The sequence below is a fragment of the Podarcis muralis genome, chromosome 2 (assembly GCF_964188315.1).
Source record: "Podarcis muralis chromosome 2, rPodMur119.hap1.1, whole genome shotgun sequence".
NCBI classification, from domain to species: Eukaryota; Metazoa; Chordata; class Lepidosauria; order Squamata; family Lacertidae; genus Podarcis; species Podarcis muralis.
In genome coordinates, this window is record NC_135656.1 from 8,472,716 (window position 1) to 8,490,579 (window position 17,864).

A 17,864-nucleotide genomic window follows, 5' to 3' on the forward strand; every position below is an offset into this window, starting at 1 on the left:
CACGGTTTCCCAGCCAACCGGACTCAACAGCCGACAGGATCTTGCACTCAGCCAAAGCCGCCTCAGAAGCATTTACTTCCAGGTTTATGGTGTTCGAAAACTGAAATGTTCGTCAACAGAGATGTTCAAAACCGAGGTACCACTGTATTTTAAATTGTTATAACCCACCCTGGGACCTTAAGGTGAAGCATGTGTAATAAATTAAAATAATAAAAGAAGGGATGGTAGTTTGGTTGTTTGGTTGGTTGGTATCACAGTGGTGGGTAAGATTGAACTAGGTCTTGGTGTTATATTCCACAGAGAGGCCTCAATGGTTGCACTACACTTGTGGCGATAGCAGTAATGACATGTATCCCAGGGCTGTTATGAGCATGTAGAGTTTTTAAGAAGAAGTATTGATGATGACGACGACATGATAACCTGTTTTAAACACACCACACTGACTTGTACCCTGTTACAGTTTCAGTGATGGTCAGTCACTGGAGACTTACAGCTATGGCAGGAAGACAGCAACACTCCCCCCTTGTTTGCCTCTCAGCAATTAGTACTCTGGGGGACCCAGCTTCTGTACATTAAAAAAAGGAATTGATTATTTAAGGTTAAAAACTGAGTCTTCTTAGTTTGCACTGTACAGTGCAAAAACAGACCTGTACAGCCACCTAGCAGGAGGAAGCTGGATGCATCCAGTAATAGTGGTCAGCCAAGACAATGACCCTGCAGGTGTCTGTAAGGACTCTTTCCTTATCATAGGAAGAATCCCCATAATGGTGAAGTGAAACCATCTCCAAAACCCTTTTGACCATCTCAATAACAATGGGCATTATATAAGGGTTGGATCCTGAGCTTGTCCCAGAAAAGGGAAATTACATTTAGGAATCTTGATTACATAATTAGTGTCACCATGATCACTGAGACTGCAATTTGTTTTAAACAATTTTTAATATTGTGGGGTTTTTTATTGCTGCAAACTTCCATGCAACCTTACAGTAAAAGGTGGCTAAGAAAGTGAAATTATTGTGATTATTATGATTATGACTATTATTATCCTTTTATGCCCTAGTGGATTCAGTAGGACATTTCAACAAGCGTTTCAATATCTTTATCCCAGACTGCATTTAAATGGGAATGGTTTTTAATGGTTTCAATGGTGGATTTTTAAAGATGTTTTTAATTGTATTGTTTTATTGCTGATGTGTTTCCTGCCCTGAGTTCCTTTGGGAGAGGTGGTGGGATATACATTTCATAAATAATGGTTAGGATTGTGCTGTAAATCAGATGCTTTTGAGAGGAAAACTCAGACTGAGTTCAAAGGGAAGGCACAGACTAGGTGGGAATCTTCTACGTGCATTTGGGAACAAAGGAAAATACAATCCATTCAGAATGGCACAACCTTTTTAACCCTCGTACAAGTTTTACAATCAAGATGGTTACAAAGATTAATGCACAATTATTAATATGGATGTGACGAAGAAAACCTAGGGATGGGGACATGTCTGACCCTGTGCAAGTGCTGACACAGATTTCGCATGCAATTCCACTGGTCTGTGTGCAAACTCTACAGCCTAGTTACTCATACATACCTACTGCCTCGGGGTACAATGGAGTTTGTGTGAATCTCTTCTGCGTTGGTGCACTGCTGTTGCTGAACTGACTGGTGGATTTCTGTCCATGCAGATATGATATACATCCTTGCAGACCTGAGCCCAGTTCTCTGTGTCTGGGTATTAATTTCACATGTAGGGGAGATAATTTGGTCTCGGAATGACCATGTCTCTACCACTCCTTGTGCACACCTGCTCTTAAAAGCAGGACGGGTCCTGCATGTGGGTGCCTGCCAGTGAAACCTTTCTATAGCAGCACAGCACGGCAGCTTGTGACCCAGGTAAGAGAACTGTGGCGATTATGTGCTGTGATGTAAGTACAGTTGGCTAGAAATGCTCCCTCAGCACTTTGGAAAGGAAGCAGCCAGTGCAGAATGTGCTGCTTCCTGAATATGAATCATTTTCAACGGTGCCGTCAGTTGGGATATTTAGGTGCAATTAGCATTAATTGGTCCTTTGCTGGCAACATCAGAATACTGGCTGGACCAGCACATTGAGAAGCTCTTTGAGGGGGGTGCACACATGTCTTCTTAGAGAGGCAATGGAATGGATGGATTCCTTCTTGGTACTTGTTTTGAAAGCATAGAAATGGCCAGGGAAGGCTGCTGGGTGTAATTAGGACACATTGTACCAGATGTCTGGCAGGGGAGGAGATGATGATGATGATAATAATAATAATAATAATAATAATAATAATAATAATAATAATAATAATTTGTTATTTGTACCCCGCCCACTCTGGGCGGCTCCCACAGAGACCAAAAATACACTAAAATGTCACACATTAAAAACTTCCCTGAACAGGGCTGCCTTAAGATGTCTTCTGAATGTCAGGTAGTTGTTGTTCTCTTTGACATCTGGTGGGAGGGCGTTCCACAGGGAGGGCGCCACTACCGAGAAGGCCCTCTGCCTGCTTCCCTATAACTTGGCTTCTCTCAGCGAGGGAACCGCCCTCGGTGCTGGATCTCAATGTCCGGGCTGAACGATGGGGGTGGAGACGCTCCTTCAGGGATACAGGACCGAGGCTGTTTAGGGCTTTAAAGATCAACACCCACACTTTGAATTGTGCTCGGAAACGTACTGGGTCCCAAGCCATGAAGGCCTTTGAACAAAACCACATAACTTTGAACTGGGCCTGGAAATGGACTGGAGGCCAGCATAGTTCACAAAGAGCCAGTGTCCTATAATTGAAACACCAGCAAATTTTGGCCACCTTCTATTGACAGCAGGCTGCTTTTTGACACCTGGAATTATGACGCGACATACCCCAATTCCCCCCCCCCCCACGTTATAACAATGGGTGAAGAGGCAGTAGTGATTGAATGAAACTAGAAGGTGGCAAATTACTCCAGATCTTCTGTGTATGCAGCATTTAGTCAAGGCAATTCTTCCCCCTCCCCCTTGAAATAATATTTTTTCCCAGCAAACACTTTCTTCAATTGCCATAGAATTACCATGTCTGCGGTACTTGCTGTCACATAACCTGACCTCCTTCATCTTCACTGCCAACCACAGTTTGATTCTGCCTTCACATTTGTCCCTGTACTGTACCACACTAATTCACTTGACCCGTTCGGGCACGATGATGTTCATGCCAATTTTGGCAAAAGTGGTCAGTTTTGCAACTTCTCCCATGCGTGTTGAGATTATGTCTCAAATATGTTCTAGGTCAATTAGCATTTCAACACCCTTTTAGAACATAGGGAGCTGTGATCTTGCTACATGTTAAAAAGATTTGCCAGCACATTCACAAAGCTGGCTGCCATGCTAAAAATAACCCAGTGCCATAGTTTCATCATCCAATGGACATGAATAACAAGCAGCCCTTAGATCTGATGGGCAACACCTGGAGTGGCTCATTGTCTTGGGATGATGGGAGCTTTAACTGCACAATACCTGGAGGGTCACAGTTTGCCACCCATCTTTGATTTCATACTTACTGGGCAGAGATTCTCTGTGCTCTGTGCCGTTCCTAACCTTGGGGTTAAACCACCTTCATCAAACCACCTTCATGAACCACCTTCATCAAAGCCCTTCTCCTTGTATCTCAGCTGAGGAAGATGGGAAGGGTGGCCACATGAGAACTGTCCTTCTCGGTGGTGCCCCCACCCCAATTTGTGGAATGCTTTCCCTAGGGAAATGTGCCTGGTGCCATCATGGTCTGTTTTTTAGGCACCAGACTAAGACATTGCTATTTACCCAGGCTTTTAATAGTTAAATCAGCCTCTGCTGTGGTGCTCATGTTTTAGTGGGGTGGGATAGGACTTGTCCTTCTTATTGTGCTGTTGGATGAGCGTTTTAAAGAATTTTGTATTTACATATTTTGCCATTTTTTTATTTTTATCTGTATTTTGTTAAGTTGCTTTGAGACTACACACACACACACACACACACTCAACAAATGTAAATTTAATAATAATAATTGATGTGCTTTTTTAAATAAACAACAACAACAACCCAGAAACATATGACCGAAACCGTGCACCAGTCACTCCTGCTTGATTAAGTCATAGGCATGTCCTCTGTGGAAATGAATGGGAGGAGCAGTTGATGGAGGTGCGGGTGGGTGGTGGCCGGGCCAGAAAGGCAGGCTTGTTCAGACAATTGCAGCCACCTGTAACTCCACCTGCAGCCTCGCCTTAACATCGTTTCCCTTCTCGAATTACCTGGATGCTTATCCCACAGCAGGTGGGGATTTGAGCACATTAGCCGCATCATCCCCCTAAGCCTCCAGATGTTGCGCCTTCCCAGCTGGGTCGCCAGATGACCTTGTCCGTTGGGGCAGACTAAGGAAGCCAATCAGCGCGGGCTAATTTTAGTCCCACGACATGTAACATCTGCGGGTGGCGGCGGCGGCTGTTTTATCCCCCCCCCCCCCCATGCGCCAGCGCCGGAAGGGTGCCTGATGAATCCCTGAGCCAGGCAATCTCTCAGGTCTTGTGCGCGCGCGCGCGTGCGTGCGCGGGGCCAGATTCCATGCGATCCAGTCCGGGATTTCCACGTGCCCCTGCAGAAATCCTTCACTTCTTGGCTTGTGCATTCCCAATGTGAGAATTCTCAGGATCTGCCTTCCCACCCCGTTTTAATTCTCCCCTCTCTCATTCTCCCCCCACCTATAACTCCGTAGGCTACAGCAAATGGCCGTAGCTTCTCCCTCTTTTCCCCTCCTTCGGAAACCGTCGGCGAAGGGGTTTGGCGTCGCCGCCGCCGCTGCCATAGCTCTGCTTTTTTGATTTCCACGATCCCACCCGCCCACCAGCACCTTGATCTCCGCATTCCGGCTCGCCACCAGCCGCTGCTGTCGCCCAGGCAAGAGCGCAAGAGCACCTCGCCAAACGCGCGCCCATAACCTCTCCAAAGAGGCATTAGAAAGTAGAAGCCAGAAGGAAGGCGGCGGCGGCGGCGGGGGGGGGGGTGGCAGCGGCGAAGAAGAAGAAGGAGGAAGGCTCGGAGGAGGGCATTGGCGCAGCGGAGCGGGTGGGGGAGCGGGAAGAGGCGGCCTCCTGCTACGCGAGCGCGGATTTCCAGCCAGGACCCGGTGGCAGCGGCGGGAAGGCGGAGATGCGCCCTTGGAGGCGGGCTGCGAGTGCCAAGACCCGGCGGGGGAGCAGGAGAGCTGCTGGCGCCTTGCCCGAGCCGTGAGGGGCGGCCGAGGTTGCGGCAAGACCGCGAAGGGGGATCCGCTCGCCGATTCGCGCCCCCCCCCCCGCCTCTGAACCCGCCCGCGCTCCGGCTCGTCTGCATGGGAACAGCCACCCGTCTCCTCCTCGTGCCGCCCTGCCTTGCGCAGCCTGCTCGGGAGAAGCGCGCACCCCGCCTCGGCTTGGGCGATCGCCTCCGGTGAGCGACCCAGGACCAGCCCCCCTCCGCCGCCCCTTCTTCTTCTCGGGAGATACGCGCCTGTCCGCCCGCCGCTGCGCTGCGGAGGAGCAGGTAAGGGCTCCCCGGGATCGCCCTGCTTGGGAGATGCCCAGGCGGCTCCTGCACCGTCCCTGTCGAGCTGCCCTTTGTGCGCGGGGGCGCTAGGGGTCCGCGGCGGCGGCGGGCAACCGGTGCCATCCAAAGGGGGCGGCGGCGGCAGCAGCAGCAGCAGCAGGAGCGTGTGGCCCATGTTGGTTAGCGGCGTGGCCGCCGCCGGCGGTTCCCGCAGAGACTCATGAGCAGAGGGGCGACCCTGCAGCGCCGGACCACCTACCTGATCTCGCTGACCCTGGTCAAGCTCGAGTCGGTGCAGCAGCAAGAAGGCGGCGACCAGGCGGGCGCCGGCGATGGGGGCGTCCTGCCCGACGGCAGGGACGGCGGCCCCGCGCGAGTCTCGTCGCCCTGCGCGGCGGATCCCTCCGGGCTGAAGGACCGCAAGGAAGCCGAGGAAGCGGCGGCCGCCAAGCTCAAGAGGCAGGAGCGCATCTTCCACCGGCAGGATGCGCTCTGGATCAGCACCAGCAGCGCCAGCACGTCCGACTACCTGCTGCAGCTCTCGCCCAGCAGCCCCGGGACGCCCAGCTCGTCCCCGTCCCCAGATGGCACAGGGCGGCCGGGCTCCGTGTGGACACCGCCCAGGGGCAGCGCGGGCCGAGGGAGCCCATGGGACCCCAAGGCCAAAGCCGCCATGAGCCCAGAAGGAAGACCCCTTGCGCCAAAGCCTGAAGGGCTGGGGTCTTTGGGTGCTCCGGCGGTGCCCCCCAAACCTGAGCTTCCAGTGCCCCCCAAGCCGGCGACAGCTGCGCTCTCCAAATCTGAACCAGCTGTGCCCTTTGTAGCCCCGCCTTTGGCCCCCAAACCTGAACTGGCTGTGCCCTCTGTCGCCCCACCTCTGGCTCCCAAACCTGAGCCGGCTGTTCCTTCTATAGCCCCGACTGTCCCCCCCAAACCTGAGCTGCCTCCAGCTGTTCTCTTTTCGCCCACCGCTCCTAAGGTTGAGGCTGCCATTCCTCCAGCTGCAACTGCCAAGCCTGAAGTAACTGTGGTTTCTGCAGCTCCAGCTGTGGCTCCGAAACCCAAAGCCATTTTGGTCCCCGTCGTTCCCCCCATTCCCCCCAAGCCAGAGGTGATTCCAATCCCCCCCAAGGCTGGGCTGAAGGAGACCTTGGGGGTGCCTGGGGACGAGTCGCCACTTCCAACGCCCACCACTGCCAGTTGCTCCTCCAGTGCAGCAGCGCCAGGGCGCCGAATGTTGGTGAGCCACGCCAGCTGGGGTGGCCCGGAGCCTGGGACCCTGGAAATGAGTGTGGGCCGGGTGGGTGGCTCTTCTTTCTCACACTCGGGAGCCTCCTCTCCTCACCCAGCCGCTGGGAACCGCCGCCTTCGCCTGGCCACCAATAAGCCTTTCAAGACCGTGACCACCAGCGGGGCCAAGGTGAGTGCTGAGCCAAAGGCTGGCAAAGGGGGCCACAAGGGGGCCACCCCCAACCGCCTGTCGTGGCCCGAGAGCGAAGTCAAGGGACGCATGAAGGTAGCTGTCAAGGGCAGTGGGGAGACGGTCCCCAGAGGGGGATCCCGGGCAAAGCTATCCCCTCACAAGAACAAAAGCAAGACTCTGGACAACAGTGACCTCAACCATGGCCCGGGCAGTCTGGCCTCTTCTGGCTCCTGCTCCTCAGAGGCAGCTGTGGGGCTGAAGAGAGGCCGGGAGGGTGGTCGGGCCTCTACCCGGGACCGTAAAATGCTCAAGTTCATCAGCGGCATCTTCACCAAGAGCCCGGCATCCACTCCCACCCACCCTGGACCTGGCTGGAGCCTTAGCCATAAGGAGCTGCTCAGCGTCGAACTGGCCAAGGGTGAATTGCCCAGTAAGTACAGTGGCCTAAGAGGCCCAGCCTCTCTCTGAATGGAAGGGATGGGTTGGGGTGTTGAGGGTGGAGGTTTGACTGTGGAACATGGGAGATGGGCTTGAGGACCGAAGGTGTTTCATTACTGGCTTGGAAGAGGTTGGCACCAATAACTTTGCCTTGGGATGTGATGATGGGAATGCTAGGCTGGTTTCTTTCCAGCAAGGAGCTTCAGAATGAAAAACTGGAATGGATCAGCCACAGATCTGTGTGGGCCTCTGCTCAACTTCTTCTATAGCAAGGCTGAGGAACATGTGGCCCTCTAGATGTTGCCAGGCTCTACCTCCCATCATCCTTGGCCCATTGGGTGTCCTGGTCTGGCTGATGGGGTCCTGGAGTCAAACAACACCTAGAGGGCATCAGGTTCCCTATACCTGCTCTGTAGAGTCCCCTCTGTAGATTTCACTCCAAAGATATATGTCTGGGCTGAGTGGGCCCTCAAGACCACTGGTGGGTGTACCCTGCGAGAGAAACGTGGAATTTCTCTGGAAAGGAGATTCTGGACTGCTTAGCTTTGTTGCCACGGTGATGGGTAGGTGATGGCAGCCAATGAGTATGTACTCAAAAATGGAGCAGTTCACTTAGGTGAGGAGGGGTGAGCCCAGGTATGTGCTGCAGCAGCTCATCAAACAGTGTGTGTGTGTGTGTGTGTGAGAGAGAGAGATGGGATTCACAACCTCAATATCTCCCTTATGGTGGAATGTGACAAAAATGATATTATCACTATTAGGTGTCTGCGGAGCCTGGTAAGGACGTTTTCTCCAGTGGGTTTTTCCACTATGTGGTCAACAAGCCAGATGCTGAAGGGGGTAACATTTAGGGTGGATCGCAGTCCTGAGAATGGCTTGGAACTACCGGTGTAGTGGTACAGGTTGTGAAGCCATTGAAGAAGCAAAATCCCTGGGCTAGCTGAATTTTCAAATGCAAGAACATTCTGCTTCCCGTATATTTTCTTCCCCCGCCCCCATTACATGTTACGTGCCAAAGCCTTGTCGTAATGAATGGTTGTGATTTCGGGATTACCTAGGAGGTGCTCGGCTAACTCTGAAAGGGGTGGTGGTATCTCTGCATCCTCTACAGCACAACGAATTGGACCCCACCAAAGCAGAAGCAGTAAGTGCAGAACAGGAGCGTAATCAACCTCTGCAGCAAATGGTTCTCTTGCTCACTGTGCTGAACAAGAACTCTGCTGATTTTACAGGTTGCTTCATGAGTATTGGATGGGAGGCAGGTGTGGTGTGTGCACGTACCTGTGTGTGTGTGTGTGGAATGGATTCTTAGAGTTCTATAAAAGATAATTAAGCAGAGATACTGGCAATTGTGTTTGACAGTGTATGGGGAGCTGGGTACCTCTTTTTGCCCTTTCCTACCAGGCAAGAGATAAGAGCATCCAACAAAATCTAACAGGCAACAAGAATTAAAAAATATACAGTGGTACCTTGGGTTAAGTACTTAATTCATTCTGGAGGTCCGTTCTTAACCTGAAACTGTACTTAACCTGAAGCACCACTTTAGCTAATGGGGCCTCCTGCTGCTGCCACGCCGCCGGAGCACGATTTCTGTTCTCACCCTGAAACAAAGTTCTTAACCCAGGGTACTATTTCTGGGTTAGTGGAGTCTGTAACCTGAAGCGTATGTAACCCGAGGTACCACTGTAATAGAAAGTAAAGATGGGGCGACTGTTGTTACTGTTTTCAGAAAATTCAGACTCAATTCCATATGGATGTGAATGGTGGGACACAGCTATATGGTGTTGTGGAAGTTTTAATAGAAACCGGTATGTGTTCTGCGTGATTATTTGATACCTGTTGTGGATTTTGACCTGAGAATCTCAGTTTTGCATGCGCCTGTCTCTTTCTATTTTTAAAAAGCAGGTTGCTATCCCTTGTGGTTGTGAAGATAAGTTTCACATTGTCCAGTGCACTTCAACGGAAAGCTCCATTGTATGAGAGGCAGAGTCTCTTGCCTGTCTCTCTGATTTCTGTTGTGGTCTCCAGTTGCATTCTTCTCCCATTGTCCTTCTGTTCCTTTAAGGAAGGGGCCATAGCGCAGCAGTAGAAGTCGCAGTTTCAATCCCCGCATCTCCAGCCAGTAGGTTCAGGTAGCAAATGACTGGGGAAGACTTCTGCCTGAGTCCCTGGAGAGCATCTTCCTCTAATCAACCTCTTCCAACATGGTGCTCTCCAGGTAGTGTGGACTCTCAAACTCCCATCAGCCTGGTTGTTAAGATTGATGGGCATTGCAGTCCAAGATACAGTATCTGGAGAGCACCATGTTGGGAAAGCCTGGCACAGGCATTACTGTGGAAACTGTGAAAACTGGCACACAGCTCAGTATCATGTTTGACAGATTAATTTATGTCAGCATGCATCTATTTTCTATTATATTAATGTACAATTAATGTTCCAGTTCTCTTGGTGCAGAGTTTAGGCTTTTAATTTGGGGGGGTGGGGTGGAATAATGAAGTTCACAACAAAGATATCTCCATCAGTTGGTGATCAAAAGATTCTACCTGCTTAGGAGTCTTTCTTCGGTATATCCATTGGTTGCCTAAGGATGGATCACTTTCCCCATTTCTGGGTAGTTTTAAAAAATGTCTTCTCTATTCCTGCCACCCTCAAAAGACCAGATTATGGTCTTAATGGCTTCTTTGCAGCCCGTCAAAGTCTAGTTGTTCTTCTGATTTTGATGTGTTCCCATTGTGGGAGGGTTGGGAGACCTTCTAGCCAGAAGGACTGTTCTTCTAATTGCTCTCTGAAGTGAGAGGTTAATTGCAGTGGAAAGTTTTAGATTAAAGGGTATATTTTAGAAGGCAGGAATTAGTCGTCGTCTCCCATCAGCTAAGGAAAGTCCTTGTTCCCACTGTGCTGTTAGCAGGAAACACCCCTGCAAATTTATATGGTACTGTGTGAAGAACTGATCCTTTCCCTTCTCCAAGGTCATATTTCTGCATTCAGCTCCCCTTGGCAACTGATAGCTTCTGGTAATTAGGAGAACATTGAGGGATGGAAGGAGGTTGTAGCTAGCTGACCCCAGTCTCCCAAAAGAGCTCAGCATGATCCTCTGTGGACAGACACCTGCACCAGAGACTTATAGCTGGTTTAGTAGTCATTTCCTCTTCCTAGGAACCCTGTGAGCTATAAATCCTATGAAGGGAGCTAAGGGGAGTTCTCTTATCAGAGAATTCTTAGCGCTCATGCCAAACTGCATTCTGGGGTTTTTTTTTGCAGGAGACTAGATTTGCATGGTAGGAGTGTTTTGAGTGAAGAGTGGTTTCTGTAAAGAATAAACAAGGAATGGGAGACTCAATGAAATTTGAGAACCTGACAGCATACCCTCCTCCCAATTTCAAGAAAATGACCTGCTAACCGTGTGCACATAGATTTTGAAAAATGTCTAGAAATGCATATAACATGCCTCTTGCATTACACATGCGTGTTGAGGCTACAATGAATGGTATCTGTTGTGAGCCTGGCAGTCCCCATTAACAAAGGGGATGAGCCCTATATCAGAAAGAAGAATTGTTCATCCTGCACATGAAGGCAGGGTGAAAGTGCCTCTCTCTCTTTTGGTTAGTGGTTTATCTTTCTGGTTTAGTGCTGAAGCTGTAGCTGAGCAGAAGCCGCCATTCTTAGGGAGAGCTGCAGGCCTCATTCGGGATGTGCAACTTAAAAAATAAAATAAAATGTATATGCTGTCCATCCAAAAGTGCTCAGAGCAGCCAACAGTTAAAACCCTGCAACCAATATGTTTGAGATTGAGGCCTTACTATGCTGAATGCTGACCATCTCTACCAAGTATTATGGCCTACCAGGTGCTTGATAAGCTCTTCTGCTCTAGCAGTTTCTGGGATCTTCCAGATATCCTTCTGATTGTGGATTCATGATTATTTGTGCTCATGATGGTATGCAGGTGCTTACATGCAACCCTGATTTCAATATTTTCTGCCCTTGCAAAGGTTTTGGGATGGACACATTGCTTTGTTTTCATTTGACACATGTCCTACAACTTCCAGCTGAAATGCTGTTAATAGTTCGGGTTGTTTGCTGTTCTGCTTTGGCCAAGGTCCCTTTGTGCGTGCACCCCCCATAGTTGATGGGCATTGCCATTCAAATAGTGTGCATGCACAGTGCCATGTGATCAATTATGCAGGGTGAGGCTTACGTGGGTCTCCCAATATTTTATTCAAGTTGGCACCCCTGAGTGCAAACGTGCCCCTCCAGATGGCAATAACACAGTCATATTGGGTAAGCATCACAGAAGAACTAACAAAGTGGAATAATGTGTGGGCAGCCCAATATAAATCCATCACCAATGCACTATTTTTGTATCAATGACACCCACAAAGAAGGGTCACACCTGCAGAGAAGGGTCTGGAGGGGCCCTGCGCTGTCTGAAGTTCTTTCCTTTGCATGTCCGAATCTTCCAGCGTTCAGTTTCATTGGATGGTTGCAGTTCTAGTATGATGTGAGATGGAGAAAAAGTCTTGCTGTCCACTTTCTCTGTATTATGCATAGCTTTGATAGATTTCCATCATGCCCCTATCATGATCAGCTCTATCAATGGCATGTTGCAGAATACCCCTTCAAAAACAAACAAAAAGCCACCTAGTCTGGAGGACTCCCACAGTTGTTTATCCTGCAGGAGGCAAAACCCCTACTAAGGTGTAAACAAAAAAAAAATTCCTTCCAGTAGCACCTTAAAGACCAACTAAGTTGGTTCTTGGTATGAGCTGTGATGAGCCTGTTGACGACTCTTAACGACTGCAATAGGTCTTACAGGAAAAAGCAAGGGGTGAGAAGGTGAAAAATGGCTTTGTCATGTATAATGAGATAAGAATCCAATGTCTTTGTTCAGACCAGGTCTCTCCATGGTTTTAAGTTTGGTAATGTACCAAACTTAAATGTACTTCTCACCCCTTGCTTTTTCTTGTAAGACCTATTGCAGTCGGTCAACAGGCTCATCACAGCTATCTGCCAATCACCCATTCCCACCACCCTTCTGAGTAATACCCCTCCCCACCTTCTCACTATATAGAAGGATCTGGCAACTTCTGTTTCAGTGTATCTGAAGAAGTGTGCGTGCACACGAAAGCTCATACCAAGAACTAACTTAGTTGGTCTTTAAGGTGCTACTGGAAGGAATTTTTTTTGTTTTGACTATGGCAGACCAACACGGCTACCTATCTGTAACCTACTAAGGTGTGTTCAGCTTGGCGGGCTACTGGTTTTGCTGGCCTGCCCAGTAAGGGTTTTCAGTCTGAAAAGCACCTTTTGAGCTATTGCTATCATTATCATTATTAATGAATATTGTTAATGCAGGATAAAATGGAATGGAGGAGAAATTGAATGTACGTTATTGGGGGTGTCCACTCTTGCATATAAGAATTTAAGGGAAGAGCCCCTTTTGGCATCCAGGCTGAGGAAGTGTTCCAGTAGGGTGGTCCAGAGTCGTCCGGCGGAATTCAAGGAAACATTGAACTTAAACATCAAGCCCTCCTTTGTGGTGTGGTGTCCAGATACGTGCCATTTTAGGAAACGAGCCACAATTTTTTCAGCTGCCTTTTAAAATATATGACAGTCCGGGGAATGTTTTCTCTTGTCAGAGCAGCCAATTCTTTTCTATAGCTTTCCTGTTTCTGTGCCCAGATGGGCTCCCTAGAATTAATGGAACTCCTTACAGCTGCTGACAATGAGCTGAATGTAGCATCTCAGTATAAGGATCACGGAGCCATTTACTAGTACTGACCATTGACAGTTTTCAGTCCTCCTAAGTTGATCGCTGGCCTGGTTAAAGAGAAACTGAGGCACAGGCTCAAGATGCAGCTTTGGACCTTCCTGAAGGTCACCTGGAAAGTCAAAGGCAGGAACCAGGTGGAAATGAGGACTCCCAGCCTCACTGCTTGTATGACCCCACCCCCCTCTTGGATAATTTTTGATGCGTCACTCTTAAGCTCTGATCTGTTTGTAGAAACAACAAAAGCTCCTGTGGTGGCTTTAAAGTCTTGTTGCATGCAAGCATCCATGGGCTTGCATCAAACCATCAAACAGGAGCCCCAAAAGTTATACCAATATAACTGATTAGCCGTTAAGGGGATTTGGGATCCTTTGTTTCTGCTCCCAAATACATTCAACACGGCTGGCTTTCTGCAAAGTGTTTGCAACTCTAAATGAAAGTCAGGACTTTCAGGTTGAATATCTGTTTTGTGCCATGGTGGAGGGAATCCAAGGTTTCACAGCAATTCATCAGGTGTCTGTAACCCTACAACCCTGGTCTAAGGAGCCATCTGGTGCCTAGCTTATATATCCGAGTTTCTAACACTGGGGGCCATAGTAAATCATAGAATCATAGAGTTGGAATAGACCACAAGGGCCATCGAGTCCAACCCCCTGCCAAGCAGGAAACACCACCAGAGCACTCCTGACATATGGTTGTCAAGCCTCTGCTTAAAGACCTCCAAAGAAGGAGACTCCACCACACTCCTTGGCAGCAAATTCCACTGTTGAACAGCTCTTACTGTCAGGAAGTTCTTCCTAATGTTTAGGTGGAATCTTCTTTCTTGTAGTTTGGATCCATTGCTCCGTGTCCGCTTCTCTGGAGCAGCAGAAAACAACCTTTCTCCCTCCTCTATATGACATCCTTTTATATATTTGAACATGGCTATCATATCACCCCTTAACCTCCTCTTCTCCAGGCTAAACATGCCCAGCGGGGCGGGGGTTTAAATTACAGTTCCCATAATTCTTATTTTTAGGTGTTTTAAATGTTCTTTAAATGTACAGTGGACCACCATATTTTCACCTCTAGGAAAGTGAGTTGCAGTGGCATAGCACATGCAAACGCCTCCTGGGGCGGGTGTGCAGGGCATGCCCCTAAGGGGGTGGGGCGCAGAAGAAGCCCGCTGTGGCTTGCCTCGCAAAGTGGCGCAGGGGGTGCATTCATGCAACACAGTCCACCACTGTCCTCTCTCAGCCAGAGCTACTGGGCTGGGCGCCTTGTGTGCTGCAACCTCTCTCCACCCTGGAAATGGAGCTGCTGTTGGTGGTGTTGGGCTGTCGCATGAGGAAGCTGTACCTGCAGCTCCCTCACGTGTTGGAGCCACACACACCCCAGCCCTCCCATGCCTCTGGTGACTTGTTGACCGGGGAGCTAGAATTGGGATCATCTGTGATCAGTTGGTGGGGAGCAGTATATGAAAATAAGGCTTGGCGTCAAGCTTAAATAAGGCATTTATATCCTGTCTTTCCTTTGCAAAGCTCCAGTCGGCTGACGACATGTAGTTAAAAACAAATGAAGCCCAAATAACTAAAAGCAGCAGAAGACAAAAAGGCACAAGGCAGCCATAATTTCACAGAGCTGGACATCCTCCAGGAATGGAACCAAATTAAATGCAGCAAGTTAAAAATACAGTTTAGTGCAGGAGTTTGAAGCCAACTTGGCCAGATCAGCTTTATGATCCATGAGGAAGAGGGAACCTGGGTCGATTTTGTGATCTCAACTCTTCCTCTCTAGTTGTTGCAACCAACTATTGGAGATGCGCTAGCTCTGAATTCCCTTCATCAAGCAGGGAGTTGAACCAGGTTAGACTTTCCCCAGCCTCCTAAAATGTGTATCTGAAGAAGTGTGCATGCACACGAAAGCTCATACCAAGAACTAACTTAGTTGGTCTTTAAGGTGCTACTGGAAGGAATTTTTTTTGTTTCCTAAAATGAAGTTGGTCACCAACCGGGTGTGTGTGTGTGAGATGTGTCCCATTTTGCTGCTTGAGGCGAAACAGGATGTGCCGCTGTGCCCTGCTGTGCCGCCTCTGCTGGTGGAAAAGTGGGAACAGCACTGGCACCAATTTCCAGTGAGCTCTTGTGGATTTATGGTGAAATCTCACAAGATCTTACCAGAAAATGGTGCCAGTGTTGGTGCTGCTTCTCTGCCAGTGGCAGAGCGCCTGTGAGTGTAACGCCTTAGCAGGGGTCAGCAACCTTTTTCAGCCATTGGTCGGTCCACCGTCCCTCAGACCATGTGGTAGGCCAGACAATATTTTTTTTGGGGGGGGGGAATGAACAAATTCCTATGCCCCACAAATAACCCAGAGGTGCATTTAAAATAAAAGGACCCATTCTACTCATGTAAAAACACGCTGATTCCCGGACCGTCCGTGGGTCGGATTGAGAAAGTGATTGGGCTGCATTTGGTTTTTTTTTTAATGAATATTTATTAAGGTTTTTACAATATTACAAAATGAAAAAGAAAAAATACAAAATACAAAATAAAAATAGTTAAAAACAATTCAATCTTTTCATCACTTATCTTTCATTTACTTGTTTCCCGGACCTCCTCATACCTCCCTTTTTTGTATTCCAGTTCAATTTATTAGTTCAACAATTCCTTTCCCTCCTTATTTTATCCTAATCTTTAATCTTATATTATTATAGCATTAAATTTTTGCCTATTAAAAATCCATTTTTTCATATTCTTTTATACCATTACAGCTAGAAACCACTTAACTTCAATCCAACATCATTCTAACATTCATTAATTTTGCAATATTTCTGTAAATAGTCTTTAAATTTCTTCCAATCTTCTTCCACCGACTCTTCTCCCTGGTCTCGGATTCTGCCAGTCATTTCCGCCAATTCCATGTAGTCCATCACCTTCATCTGCCATTCTTCCAGAGTGGGTAGGTCTTGTGTCTTCCAATACTTTGCAATAAGTATTCTTGCTGCTGTTGTAGCGTACGTAAAGAAAGTTCTATCCTTCTTTAATACCGATTGGCCGACTATGCCCAGGAGAAAGGCCTCTGGTTTCTTCAAGAAGGTATATTTAAATACCTTTTTCAATTCATTATAGATCATTTCCCAGAAAGCCTTAATCCTTGGGCACGTCCACCAAAGGTGAAAGAATGTACCTTCAGTCTCTTTACATTTCCAACATTTATTATCGGGCAAGTGATAGATTTTTGCAAGCTTGGCTGGGGTCATGTACCACCTGTATATCATTTTCATAATATTCTCTCTTAAGGCATTGCATGCCGTAAACTTCATACCTGTGGTCCATAACTGTTCCCAGTCAGCCATCATAATGTTATGTCCAACATCTTGTGCCCAGTGATTGGGTTGCATTTGGCCCACAGGCCTTAGGTTGCCTACTCCTGCCTTAGGGGCTTCCCTGGTCTGAACAGGTGGGTCCTGCCTCCAACTCCTACTAGCCCCACCCATCAAGGATTGCAGTTCAACAATATCCGGAGGACACCAGATATTGGGGAAGACTGGAGTGGGCTTTTTTTCAGGTCTATGGTTTTATGCCTTTCTTTGGAAAGTCCCAGAGCGTCGCCAGATACAGATTTGGGGTGTGTATAAGCTTGAGGTATGCAGTGGGGAATAGCTGTGTGTAGACAGTTTTGTGTGGTATGGCTTGAGGCAGGGTTCTTCTTAAAAATAATGAAAACCTGAGGCGGCTTTTAACTAGATTTTTACTTAGTGCAGACCCACGGAAATCAAAGTTAGGCCCATTAATTTCAGTGGACCTACTCCAAGTAAAACTTACCGCTCCTTAGTTGTTGTTGCTTTTTTAAAATGGAATCTCAATCTGCTGGAGAGAAATAGACCAGGAAGATTTGCTGGTGAGTCCTACTGTTTGGTTTCTGTTATGGGAATTGGTACTTCAGACTTTACCCCTCTGGTTGAAGATATATTTTAAATAGATGGTGGCAATACTACAGAGACTCTGGTACAGTGGTACCTCGGGTTACGTACTTAATTCGTTCTGGAGGTCCGTACTTAACCTGAAACTGTTCTTAACCTGAAGTACCACTTTAGCTAATGTGGCCTCCAGCTGCCGCTGTGCCGCCGGAGCACGATTTCTGTTCTCATCCTGAAGCAAAGTTCTTAACCTGAAGCACTATTTCTGGGTTAGCTGAGTCTGTAACCTGAAGCGTATGTAACCTGAAGAGTATGTAACCCGAGGTACCACTGTACTATGAAGCATCTGCGAGTAGGTCCAGAGTGCCCCCAACTACTCACCTGGGATGAAAGCAAGTCTTGTGGTTCAAGTCTTTATAAAGTACCACAGGACTTTGTGGTTTATTTTTGCTGCAACAGATTAATGTGCTTCCCGCTCTGGAAGTTGTTTCCCTAGATACTGTCCCTCCCCATGAGTCACCTGGAGCTATCTGCTCCACCAGCTCCTTGCCTTGCACCTCCCTCTCAGCATTCCTGTGGCCTTGATTATATGGGTCAATCTGCGGGATGGGACTCAGTAGGTGGAAAAATTTGGCCTTGTGTTGGACAGGTGGAGTTACCATCCCTTGCAGCCCTGTGATTCTGTTTTTTTATTTTTATAAAATGTTTTATTAAATTTTCTTTCAAACAGTCAGAAATTTACAGAATACAGAAAAAAGAAAAAAAACAAAGAGAAAAAGAAATACCTTGCAGCCCTGTGA

General features: G+C 48.1%; 1 protein-coding gene across 4 annotated transcripts in view; it reads left to right on the top strand.

Annotated features, from left to right (window-relative positions):
* Positions 1-17,864, top strand: part of AGAP2 (ArfGAP with GTPase domain, ankyrin repeat and PH domain 2) — a 119,296-nt gene that overhangs the window by 40,296 nt on the left and 61,136 nt on the right. Inside the window, exon 1 of one of the 4 annotated variants that reach the window (XM_028721513.2) lies at positions 4,618-7,390. The exons of 2 other annotated variants lie outside the window; for them this stretch is intronic. In XM_028721513.2, the coding sequence (XP_028577346.2) occupies positions 5,758-7,390 (1,633 nt within the window). In that variant the 5' untranslated portion in view covers positions 4,618-5,757. Of the gene's footprint in view, positions 1-4,617; positions 7,391-17,864 lie in introns of those variants that run through there. One more of the 4 variants, XM_028721514.2, reaches the window with a different exon arrangement.